The sequence below is a fragment of the Aegilops tauschii genome, chromosome 6 (assembly GCF_002575655.3).
Source record: "Aegilops tauschii subsp. strangulata cultivar AL8/78 chromosome 6, Aet v6.0, whole genome shotgun sequence".
In the NCBI taxonomy this organism is placed as follows: Eukaryota; Viridiplantae; Streptophyta; class Magnoliopsida; order Poales; family Poaceae; genus Aegilops; species Aegilops tauschii.
In genome coordinates, this window is record NC_053040.3 from 310,007,771 (window position 1) to 310,020,875 (window position 13,105).

Below are 13,105 nucleotides of genomic sequence, written 5' to 3' on the forward strand. Positions count from 1 at the left end.
TGTCTATTCTCTCTTATTTTACAAGGTTTACATAAAGAGGGAGAATGCCGGCAGCTGGAATTCTAGGCTGGAAAAGGAGTAAATATTAGAGACCTATTCTGCACAACTCCAAAAGTCCTGAAACTACACGGAAGTTATTTTTGGAAATAATAAAAAAAATTGAGCGGAAGAAATACCGGAGGGGGGCCACCCACCAGGCACGAGGGTGGGGGGCGCGCCCTACCCCCCTGGGCGCGCCCCCTGCCTCGTGGCCCCCCTGTTTGCCCTCCGGTGGCCATCTTCTGTTATATGAAGTCTTTCGTACAAAGAAAAATAATAATCAAGCTTTCGGGACGAGACTCCGCCGCCACGAGGCGGAACCTTGGCGGAACCAATCTAGGGCTCTGGCGAAGCTGTTCTGCCGGGGACACTTCCCTCCGGGAGGGGGAAATCATCGCCATCGACATCATCAACGCTCCTTTCGTTGGGAGGGGGCCAATCTCCATCAACATCTTCACCAGGACCATCTCCTCTCAAACCCTAGTTCATCTCTTGTATCCAATTCTTGTCTGGGATTGGTACCTGTAGGTTGCTAGTAGTGTTGATTACTCCTTGTAGTTGATGCTAGTTGGTTTATTTGGTGGAAGATCATATGTTCAGATCCTTTATGCATATTAATACTCCTCTGATTATGAACATGAATATGCTTTGTGAGTAGTTACGTTTGTTCCTGAGGACATGGGAGAAGTCTTGCTATTAGTAGTCATGTGAATTTGGTATTCGTTCGACATTTTGATGAGATGTATGTTGTCTCTCCTCTAGTGGTGTTATGTGAACGTCGACTACATGACACTTCACCATTGTTTGGGCCTAGAGGAAGGCATTGGGGAGTAATAAGTAGATGATGGGTTGCTAGAGTGACAGAAGCTTAAACCCTAGTTTCTGCGTTGCTTCGTAAGGGGCTGAATTGGATCCATATGTTTCATGCTATGGTTAGGTTTACCTTAATACTTCTTTTGTAGCTGCGGATGCTTGCAATAGGAGTTAATCATCAGTGGGATGCTTGTCCAAGTAAGGACAGCACCCAAGCACCGGTCCACCCACATATCAAATTATCAAAGTACCGAACGTGAATCACACGAACGTGATGAAAACTAGCTTGACGATAATTCTCATGTGTCCTCAGGAGCGTTTTCCTTCTTCTCCTCGTTGGGTTCGACACTCTTACTTATTGAAAGGACTATGATAGATCCCCTATACTTGTGGGTCATCAAGACTCTTTTCTAGTGCCGTTGTCGGGGAGTGAAACGCCTTTGGTAGGTGGAATTTGGTAAGGAAAAATTTATATAGTGTGCTGAAATTTACTGTCACTTATTACTATGGAAAGTAATCCTCTGAGGGGCTTGTTCGGGGTATCTTCACCCCGACTAGTAGAGCAAAGAGTTGCTCCTCAACCTACTGAACCTACTAAAAATGAAAATGACTACTTTGAAATTCCTTCGGGTATGATAGAGAAACTGCTAGCTAATCCTTTTGCAGGAAACGGAACATTACATCCTGATGAGCACCTAATCTATGTGGATGAAGTTTGTGGATTATTTAAGCTTGCAGGTATGCCCGATGATGTTATCAAGAAGAAGGTCTTCCCTTTATCTTTGATGGGATATGCATTAACATGGTATAGGCTATGTGATGATATGGGATCATGGAACTACAAACGATTGAAATTGGAATTTCATCAGAAGTTTTATCCTATGCATCTTGTTCATCGTGATCGTAATTATATATATATTTTTGGCCTCGCGAAGGAGAAAGCATCGCTCAAGCTTGGGGGAGGCTTAAGTCAATGTTATATTCATGCCCCAATCATGAGCTCTCAAGAGAAATGATTATTCAAAAAAATTATGCTCGGCTTTCTGACAACAATCGCACCATGCTCGATACTTCTTGTACTGGTTCTTTTATGATGAAGACTATTGAATTCAAATGGGATTTATTGGAAAGAATTAAACGCAACTCTGAAGATTGGGATCTCGACGAAGGTAAGGAGTCAGGTATAACACCTAAGTTTGATTGTGTTAAATCTTTTATGGATACCGATGTTTTCCGTAAATTTAGCACTAAATATGGACTTGACTCTGAGATAGTAGCTTCTTTCTGTGAATCTTTTGCTGCTCACGTTGATCTCCCTAAGGAGAAGTGGTTTAAATATCATCCTCCCATACAAGTAAAAGTAGTTGGACCTATGAAAGTTGAAGAAAATACTATCACTTATAATAATCCTATTGTCCCTACTGCTTATGTTGAGAAACCACCTTTCCCTGTTAGGATAAAGGATCATGCTAAAGCTTCAACTGTGGTTCGTAAAAGTAATATTAGAACCTATACACCCCCTGAGCAAGTTAAAGTTGAACCTAATATTGCTATTGTTAAAGATCTCTTGGCTGATAATATTGATGAGCATGTTATTTATTTCTGTGGTGAGACTACTAGAATTGCTAAACCTTGTGCTAAAGATAAACATAGACCTGTGGTAGGCATGCCTGTTATTTCTGTTAAAATAGGAGATCATTGTTATCATGGCTTATGTGACATGGGTGCTAGTGCTAGTGCAATACCTATTGACTTATACAAAGAAATTATGCATGACATTGCACCCGCTGAGTTAGAAGAAATTGATGTCACAATTAAACTTGCCAATAGAGATACTATATCACCAATGGGAATTGTTAGAGATGTCGAAGTCTTGTGTGGGAAAACTAAATATCCTGCTGATTTTCTTGTTCTTGGTTCCCCACAAGATAGCTTTTGTCCCAATATATCTGGTAGACCCTTCTTAAACACTGTTAATGCTAGGATAGACTGCGCAAAGGATGTAGTTACTATTGGTTTAGGTGATATGACTCATGAATTTAATTTTTCTCAATTTCGTAAACAACATCGTGAAGACGAATTGCATAGTAAAGATGAAATTATTGGTCTCACTTCTATTGCCATACCTCCTAGTGATCATTTAGAACAATATTTGCTAGACCATGAAAATGATATGTGTATGAATGAAAGAAGGGAAATACATGAAGTATTCTTTAAACAGGGACCTATTCTGAAACACAACTTGCCTGTTGAAATCCTAGGGGATCCTCCTCCACCCAAGGGTGATCTCGTGTTTGAGCTTAAACCTTTACCTGATACTCTTAAATATCCTTATCTTGATGAAAAGAAGATATATCCTGTTATTATTAGTGCTAACCTTTCAGAGAAGGAGGAAGAAAAAATATTGAAAACTCTGAAGAAGCATCGTGCTGCTATTGGATATACTCTTGATGATCTTAAGGGCATTAGTCCCACTCTATGCCAACACAAAATAAATTTGGAGAAAGATGCCAAACTGGTTATTGATCATCAACGACGGCTGAATCCTAAGATGAAGGAAGTGGTAAGAAAGGAAATACTAAAGCTCCTTGAGGCAGGTATAATCTATCCCGTTGCTAATAGCGAGTGGGTAAGTCCTGTCCATTGTGTCCCTAAGAAGGGAGGTATTACTGTCGTTCCTAATGATAAAGATGAATTGATTCCGCAAAGAATTATTACAGGTTATAGGACGGTAATTGATTTCCGCAAATTAAATAAAGCTACTAAAAAAGATCATTACCCCTTGCCTTCTATTGATCAAATGCTAGAAAGATTATCCAAACATACACATTTTTTCTTTCTAGATGGTTATTCTGGTTTCTCTCAAATACATGTGTCAGCTAATGATCAATCAAAGACCACATTTACTTGCCCTTTCAATACTTTTGCTTATAGATGTATGCCTTTTGGTTTATGTAATGCACCTGCTACCTTTCAAAGATGCATGATGGCTATATTCTCTTATTTTTGTGAAAATATTTGTGAGGTTTTCATGGACGATTTCTCTGTTTATGGATCCTCTTTTGATGATTGCTTAAGCAACCTTGATCGAGTTTTGCAGAGATGTGAAGAAACTAACCTTGTCTTGAATTGGGAGAAGTGCCACTTTATGGTTAATGAAGGTATTGTCTTGGGGCATAAAATTTCTGAAAGAGGTATTGAAGTTGATAAAGCTAAGGTTGATGCGATTGAAAAGATGCCATGTCCCATGGACATCAAAGGTATAAGAAGTTTCCTTGGTCATGCCGGTTTTTATAGGAGGTTCAATAAGGACTTCTCAAAAATTTCTCGGCCTCTGACTAACCTATTACAAAAAGATATACCTTTTGTCTTTGATGATGATTGTGTAGAAGCATTTGAAATACTTAAGAAAGCATTAATCTCTGCACCTATTGTTCAGCCACCTAATTGGAATTTACCTTTTGAAATTATGTGTGATGCTAGTGATTATGCTGTAGGTGTTGTTCTAGGGCAAAGAGTTGATAAGAAATTAAATGTTATTCAATATGCTAGTAAAACTCTAGACAATGCCCAGAGAAATTATGCTACTACCGAAAAAGAATTCTTAGCAATTGTATTTGCTTGTGATAAGTTCAGACCTTATATTGTTGATTCTAAAGTAACTATTCACATTGATCAAGCTGCTATTAAATATCTTATGGAAAAGAAAGATGCTAAACCTAGACTTATTAGATGGGTTCTCTTGCTACAAGAATTTGATTTGCATATTATTGATAGAAAGGGAGCTGAGAGCCCCATTGCAGACAACTTGTCTAGGTTAGAGAATGTTCTTGATGACCCACTACCTATTGATGATAGCTTTCTGATACATCTCCAATGTATCTATAATTTTTGATTGCTCCATGATATATTATCTTCTGTTTTGGACTTATTGGGCTTTATTATTCACTTTTATATTATTTTTGGGACTAACCTATTAACCGGAGGCCCAGCCCAGAATTGCTTTTTTTTGCCTATTTCAGAGTTTCGCGGAAAAAGAATATCAAACGGAGTCCAAACGGGATGAAACCTTCGGGAACGTGATTTTCGGAACGAACATGATCCAAAGGACTTGGACCCTACGTCAAGAAATCAAACAGGAAGCCATGAGGTAGGGGGCGCGCCTACCCCCCCCCCCCAGGCGCGCCCTCCACCCTCATGGGCCCCACGTTGCTCCACCGACGTACTCCTTCCTCGTATATATACCTACGTACCCCCAAACAATCAGATACGGAGCCAAAAACCTAATTCCACCGCCGCAACATTCTGTACCCACGAGATCCCATCTCGAGGCCTGTTCTGGAGCTCCGCCGGAGGGGGCATCGATCACGGAGGGCTTCTACATCAACACCATAGCCTCTCCGATGAAGTGTGAGTAGTTTACCTTAAACCTTCGGGTCCATAGTTATTAGCTAGATGGCTTCCTCTCTCTTTTTGGATCTCAATACAATGTTCTGCCCCTCTCTTGTGGAGATCTATTCGATGTAATCTTCTTTTGCGGTGTGTTTGTTGAGACCGATGAATTGTTGGTTTATGATCAAGTTTATCTATGAACAATATTTGAATCTTATGAATTCTTTTATGTATGATTGGTTATCTTTGCAAGTCTCTTCGAATTATCAGTTTGGTTTGGCCTACTAGATTGATCTTTCTTGCAATGGGAGAAGTGCTTAGCTTTGGGTTCAATCTTGCGGTCTCCTTTCCCAGTGACAGTAGGGACAGCAAGGCACGTATTGTATTGTTGCCATCGGGGATAAAAAGATGGGGGTTTTATCATATTGCATGAATTTATCCCTCTACATCATGTCATCTTGCTTAAGGCTTTACTCTGTTAATATGAACTTAATACTCGAGATGCATGCTGGATAGCGATCGATGTGTGGAGTAATAGTAGTAGATGCAGGCAGAAGTCGGTCTACTTGTCTCGGACGAGATGCCTATATACATGATCATACCTAGATATTCTCATAACTATCCTCAATTCTGTCAATTGCTCAATAGTAATTTGTTCACCCACCGTAAAATACTTATGCTCTTGAGAGAAGCCACTAGTGAAACCTATGGCCCCCGGGTCTATTTTCCATCATATTAATCTTCCAACACTTAGTTATTTCCGTTGCTTTTATTTTACTTTGCATCTTTATCATAAAAATACCAAAAATATTATCCTATCATATCTATCAGATCTCACTCTCGTAAGTGACCGTGTAGGGATTGAAAACCCCTTATCGCGTTGGTTGCGAGGATTTATTTGTTTGTGTAGGTGTGAGGGACTTGCGCGTAGCCTCCTACTGGATTGATACCTTGGTTCTCACAAACTAAGGGAAATACTTACGCTACTTTGCTGCATCACCCTTTTCTCTTCAAGGGAAAACCAACGCAGTGCTCAAGAGGTAGCAAGAAGGATTTCTGGCGCCGTTGCCGGGGAGGTCTACGCAAAAGTCAACATACCAAGTACCCATCACAAACCCTTATCTCCCGCATTACATTATTTGCCATTTGCCTCTCGTTTTCCTCTCCCCCACTTCACCCTTGTCATTTTATTCGCCCTCTCTTTTTCGTTCGCCTCTTTTTCGCTTGCTTTTTGTTTGCTCGTGTGTTGGATTGCTTGTTTGTCACGATGGCTCAAGATAATACCAAATTATGTGACTTTACCAATACCAACAATAATGATTCCTTAGCACTCTGATTGCTCCTCTTACCGATACTGAATCTTGTGAAATCAATGCTGCTTTGTTGAATCTTGTCATGAAAGATCAATTCGCCGGCCTTCCTAGTGAAGATGCCGCTACTCATCTAAATAGCTTCGTTGATTTGTGTGATATGCAAAAGAAGAAAGATGTTGACAATGATATTGTTAAATTGAAGGTATTTCCTTTTTCGCTTAGAGATCGTGCTAAAGCTTGGTTTTCGTCTTTGCCTAAAAATAGTATTGATTCTTGGAATAAGTGCAAAGATGCTTTTATCTCTAAGTTTTTTCCTCCCCCTAAGATTATCTCTCTTAGAAAAGATATTATGAATTTAAAGCAACTTGATCATGAACATGTTGCACAAGCTTGGGAGAGGATGAAATTAATGATACGTAATTGCCCCATGCATGGTTTGAATTTGTGGATGATTATACAAAAAAATTATGCCGGATTGAATTTTGCTTCTAGAAACCTTTTAGATTCGGCCGCGGGAGGCACTTTTATGGAAATTACTTTAGGAGAAGCTACTAAACTCCTAGATAATATTATGGTTAATTATTCTCAATGGCACACTGAAAGATCTACTAATAAAAAAGTGCATGCGATAGAAGAAATTAATGTTTTGAGTGGAAAGATGGATGAACTTATGAAATTATTTGCTAGTAAGAGTGTTTCTTCTGATCCTAATGATATGCCTTTGTCTACTTTGATTGAGAATAATAATGAATCTATGGATGTGAATTTTGTTGGTAGGAATAATTTTGGTAACAATGCGTATAGAGGAAATTTTAATCCTAGGCCTTATCCTAGCAATTCCTCTAATAATTATGGTAATTCCTACAGCAATTCTTATGGAAATTTTAATAAGATGCCCTTTGAATTTGAGACTAGTGTTAAAGATTTTATGAATTCGCAAAAGAATTTCAATGCTTTGCTTGAAGAGAAATTGCTTAAAGTTGATGAATTGGCTAGGAACGTTGATAGAATTTCTCTTGATGTTGATTCTTTAAAACTTAGATCTATTCCTCCTAAGCATGATATCAATGAGTCTCTCAAAGCCATGAGAATTTCCATTGATGAGTGCAAGGAAAGAACCGCTAGGATGCGTGCTAAGAAAGATTGCTTTATGAAAGCGTGTTCTTCTAGTTCCTATGAAAATAAAGATGAAGATCTAAAAGTTATTGATGTGTCCCCTATTAAATCTTTGTTTTGCAATATGAATCTTGATAATGATGGGACTGAATATGTTCCACCTTTACTTAGAAGGCGTTCCTGAAATTCCGAGTTTTTTGATCTTGATGCTAAAATTGATAAAAGTGGGATTGAAGAAATCAAAACATTAGATGTTAATAAACCCACTATTTTGGATCTCAAGGAATTTAATTATGATAATTGCTCTTTGATAGATTGTATTTCCTTGTTGCAATCCGTGCTAAATTCTCCTCATGCTTATAGTCAAAATAAAGCTTTTACCAAACATATCGTTGATGCTTTGATGCAATCTTATGAAGAAAAGCTTGAGTTGGAAGTCTCTATCCCTAGAAAACTTTATGATGAGTGGGAACCTACTATTAAAATTAAAATTAAAGATCATGAATGCTATGCTTTGTGTGATTTGGGTGCTCTCTATCCCTAGAAAACTTTATGATGAGTGGGAACCTACTATTAAAATTAAAATTAAAGATCATGAATGCTATGCTTTGTGTGATTTGGGTGCTAGTGTTTCCACGATTCCAAAAACTTTGTGTGATTTGCTAGGTTTCCGTGATTTTGATGATTGCTCTTTAAACTTGCACCTTGCGGATTCCACTATTAAGAAACCTATGGGAAGAATTAATGATGTTCTTATTGTTGCAAATAGGAACTATGTGCCCGTAGATTTTATTGTTCTTGATATCAATACAAGAAATATGTCAACTTGTGACCCTCACTATTGGCCGCTAAAAGGTCATTGTTTTTCATTTGCGACATTTTTTGACCAAAAACAGAAGGTCAAAAGCTGGCAGTCGTAAACTGAAATTAACGACTTTCTATAAAAGGTCGTTGATTCTTTGACCAAAATTTTGGTCACTAGCAGCCTCCCCAGACCATGTAGGATCCAGTGCGGCAAGCTGACGTGGATAAGAATCAGCCCGGTCCAGTTCTGTGTTTTACATGGGCCGAGCCCATTAATTCAGCCTTTTTAATATTTATTTTTCTGTAAGTTAAGCAGGCCAAGCCCATTTCAACCTTTTATTTATTTTTGGTCCGGGGCCTTTTAACATTGTTTGGGCCATTATATTTTGGAGCTGGTCCCACTTGTCATCATCTCACACATTGGGCCCACTTTACAGAAAATTCAAAACTGCTCAAATTATTTTCATAAGTGGGTCCCACGAGTCAGGTTTCCATTCCACACGTTTTCAAATCACATACATAGTCAATATTTCAGACGGAACAGTACAAATATAGTTCACCAAATACAAGTAGGTCATACAAATATAGTTTACCAAATACAACTAAGTCTACCACAATCTGTACATAGTGTATTACAACCCAAATATGCCTACTATTACAATATTACAATATTTACAGTCTACACGGCTCTTTGCTGAGTAGGGCTATGAGCTTCGAACTTCAAATTTCATAGACCTGGAGCTCCTGTAAAAGAGTGAACACATAGGCTACCAGCATTAGAGTCGCTATTATTCCTAAGAGTAGATTTGCAAACCTCCAGGTTTAGTGTACAGACTATTGAAAGAGATCTCATAGAAATATAAATTTATGGGCCAAATATATGATAAATCAACAGATTCAGCCAACTTCAAAGACCTAGATGTTTGTGATGCATCTTCACAGAACCAGAAGAACACTAGATATAATATAATATGATTCCAGGAGTATAATGCTAACCACAAGAGCATCAATCAGCAGCAGGTAAATAGCTAGCAAACTATCTACTAGACATCATCGACACTTGAACCATAACATGTCCAGCATGGAAACAAAAAATGGGACAAGTACTAATTCTGGATAACATGTACAGGAAGGCCATCCAATGGTTTCAGCCACATCCTAATAAACCAGCGGCACTCTAATACAACTAATTACCAGCAGCAAATAAAATAGCCGGATTAGGCACCAGCAGTTGATCATCGACACAACAGTCGGCAAGGACTCAACCACGGCACAAAAAGCATCAAAATCCTAACTAACCCATGAAACAGAGCATGGTTGTATCATAGCAAAGAGAGGAGCTCACAATGGTGGTTTGTGTAGCCGATGTCGAATAGCCTCCGTTCGTCGCTTGCGAGCACCATGCACCTTGGTGCCTTGCATAGGGCCTCCTTCGAGTCTGCGAGAGAAAGAACAAGGTGAAGGTTAGTATGCATCTGTTCTGGGTCAAGCTAAGTCAAGGGCATAAGAGATTTTAGTCAACAAAAATTAACATGTGAACATCTTGCACAAACTATCATCATTTATAAAAAATACAAAACAAATATGCAAACAGTTGTACAATAGCTGAGTGCTCATACTTATATTACATTGCTTGAACTCAATTGCTAAGCTAGGAAACAAAAAATCCCACTCTCCATGACGTTATCTCATCGCTCAAGATTTGGGGGCAGCAAGGGTATTAGTAATGGATGCGCTGCAGGAGAGAGCTGAGTGGGATTAGTACCTGGAGCTTGCAATTGATGGAGTCATGGTCGTCCTGCTGCTGTTGTATCCCCATGGAACCCTTGTGCTGCACAAGGACAGATGATTGATCAGCTGAAATTGAAATCAACGGTTGCTGCTGCACAAGAGCCTATAATTAAGCTCAACAATGAAAAAGACATGTTTGTTATGTCTTAGACAGAAAAGAAACATGTGATGTTTTTCTGTCAAGATCAAGATAAACAAAATTAAGCAATGCAGGTAAACATCATCATCAGTGTATAATTGCCAATATAAACAAGCCATGTAGAAACGCCAAGTTACAGAAACTGCATCACAAATATGATTTGCCTCTGGTGTTTGCCATACAACAACAACAGTAGTACAAAGATGTTTGATTACATGTGAATAGAGATATGACAATAGCAGATATACATAATTTGAGGGAACCACAAGAAGTAGATATGACAATAGCAGTAGTATAGATTGTAGTAGTAAGCATGCAAGGAAACAAAACATGGGACTAATATTGATAGCAACAAAACAACCAGGATAACAATAAGCTACTACAGGTGCAGGTTTAGGAAGCAAGGAACAGAGTGAAACGGCGATGAGTGTGGAGACTTTATTTTGCTGAACTTTTGGTTATCTTATACTTCTACAGGATGCAGGCAATGAGGTCGTCAGTGTATGGATTTTCTTCCAATTTGACCGTCTTCCCTAGGGATCAGAAAGATTTCGTTTCGAGGTTTTTCAATCTGCTGCACCAACTGTATCTATCTAATCAATAAGACAAGGTCGATGCTAAAAAAAGGCAGTTGAATCTTTTCCCAGAATTCCAAACTGGTGACTTTTGGCACAACGACTAAGCTCCGTAGAACCAAGAGATGCTCAAGATCGATGCTAAAAAATTTGGAAGCATTAACCCTCTACAAGGTAATAATCCGCTACCGCAACTTCAGGTACATGCACTTTCAGCTAGACTAGTCAACAGCGGATTTTCAGCTCATGTTCCAAAATTCTACTAGTCGGCAAGGCCGTCATACGCTCATGCGCATGGTCAGCAGAAGACAAACATATCCTTGTTGGAAGAAATTAGCCTCCGCGCAGACGACATTCCGACGATCCGCTCCAGCTACAACAGAAAACGTCGGCCCATGTTAACTTGTTTGCTAGCCGCACGAATACAATCAAAACTGAATTTTAACAAAACAATACAGAAGAAATCTAATGTACTACTATATATGAACCGGCTATCTGACTATCACACTCCAACATGCTTTTTTTACAACATGGTGCAGACTGTAACTATGATGCGCCATGAACTTTGTGGCTGAAGTGCTGTACTTGGAACCAAACTTCTACAAGAGTATGAATGATGAATGTGCTCGACCAAGGTGATGTGTCTGACCTTGTTTTCCAGCAACTTTTTCCAGTTGTAGTTGATGTCCCCATTGATCTCCCACCCGAAATTCTTGGCGTCCTGCACCCGAAACTTTTTCCAGCAACATGGTGCAGACTGTAACTTTGATGCACTAGTATCTTCTTCGAAAGACAGCCATGTATCACGCACCTAGATGCAGCGAGCACACACAGATAGATTCAGAGCGTAATTGCAGCAACAAAAATGCAGAGAAGGAAGTAATTCAGGATTGTGCTTACGTTCCGCCGTGTCCTCCCAGCCAATCCGAGCTGATAGGGTGGAACGGGTGCTCGCAGATCGCAACCTGCGCGAAAATCACCTCAGAATTTCATCCAACCGAATCTCAGCTGAATAACAAACCGCGGGATGCGGGGGGCGGGGAGAGGAAACAAGCAAGCGGAGGGGGGCGCAGACCTTGGCTCCGAATCCCGCGGCGGTGCGGGAGCCGCGGACGACACCGCTGCCGACGCCGATGACGAAGAGGTCGTAGTCGTAGCTCTCCTCGCCGCCGTACGCGACGGCGGGCGCCTCCCTGTCCTTGAGCATCTTCCGCGCCATGGCCTGGACTCCGGTCGGCCGTAGAACCCTAGTGGATGGATGGATCCCGGAGCAGAGGAGAGCAGGTGGGGGCGGCAACACTGGCTGCTACGGGGTCCGGATGGGATCTACACGAGGCCGTCGCCACCCCTCCCCGCCGTGGGGCTAGGTGCGGATCACCTCCCACAAAAGGAGACAGAGACGGAGCCGGCGCGGACATGGATGGGAATCAGACGCGCGACGGAGGTGGTTGCCGAGGCAGGCACGGAGACGGGGTGGGTCGCCGGGGTTTGTGGCGGGGTGGAGGCGGCCGTGAGGAGGGGAGGAGGAGAGGGCGAGGGAGGGAGGGCGCCGCTACCGGTGACAGGAAGGCTAGGGTTAGAGAGGGGTGGCGGCGTCGATCTGGATCGGGGAGAGAGAGAGGGAGGCGGCGGGCGGAAGGAAGGGAGGAGGGGTGAGTGAGTTGATCTGGATAGGGTTTCTTCAGATGGATGGATGGATGGTGGGATTGCTAGCAATAGATGGCAGGATGTCTGCCATGTCATCGATCCGTGTGACAGGTGGTTCCACCAATCAGAGTCTAGCTTATGTAATTGTGTTTTTTCTCTTTTGTTTCTTTTATATTTTTTACCCTCTTATTTCGGGTAAACACTCAACATATTAGCTTCATGTTGTATGTTTAAATGACTCAATATTGTGTTCATATGTGTATTTTAGGATTTCAAACAATGATGATTTTGTGGTCTTCATTTGCATTGCACACAAAAATCATTTTCCATTTATAGTGCCCAATAGGGTTTTTTTGTGAAGGACCTATCATATATTTGTTGCAAAAATAGACCACACCATTTTTAAAAAATAGTAGGACATATTTAATGCACAATTGACCAAATGTTTGGGTGTCAAGAGTTTCGATCCACCTCTC

At 40.6% G+C, this 13,105-nt stretch overlaps 1 protein-coding gene across 1 annotated transcript; it reads right to left on the bottom strand.

The window, feature by feature from the left end:
- Positions 1–8,980: 8,980 nt before the first annotated feature.
- Positions 8,981–12,673, bottom strand: LOC109742993 (uncharacterized). Its single transcript, XM_020302087.4, has 6 exons — positions 12,058–12,673; positions 11,883–11,947; positions 11,632–11,793; positions 10,243–10,308; positions 9,823–9,915; positions 8,981–9,221 (listed from the first exon to the last, which is right to left on the bottom strand). Exons 1-6 carry the CDS (start codon positions 12,199–12,201, stop codon positions 9,182–9,184), a joined length of 570 nt encoding a protein of 189 aa, XP_020157676.1. The 5' UTR covers positions 12,202–12,673; the 3' UTR covers positions 8,981–9,181.
- Between the last annotated feature and the right edge of the window lie 432 nt (positions 12,674–13,105).

Bases quoted from the DNA above. Each gene is read 5' to 3' on its own strand.
- LOC109742993 (XM_020302087.4), bottom strand. From the start codon at position 12,201: ATGGCGCGGAAGATGCTCAAGGACAGGGAGGCGCCCGCCGTCGCGTAC. The intron at 11,794-11,882 runs GTAAGCACAATC...CGCTGCATCTAG, and splicing joins CTGGGAGGACACGGCGGAAC to GTGCGTGATACATGGCTGTC. The intron at 9,916-10,242 runs GTACTAATCCCA...TTTCTCTCGCAG, and splicing joins CCATCAATTGCAAGCTCCAG to ACTCGAAGGAGGCCCTATGC.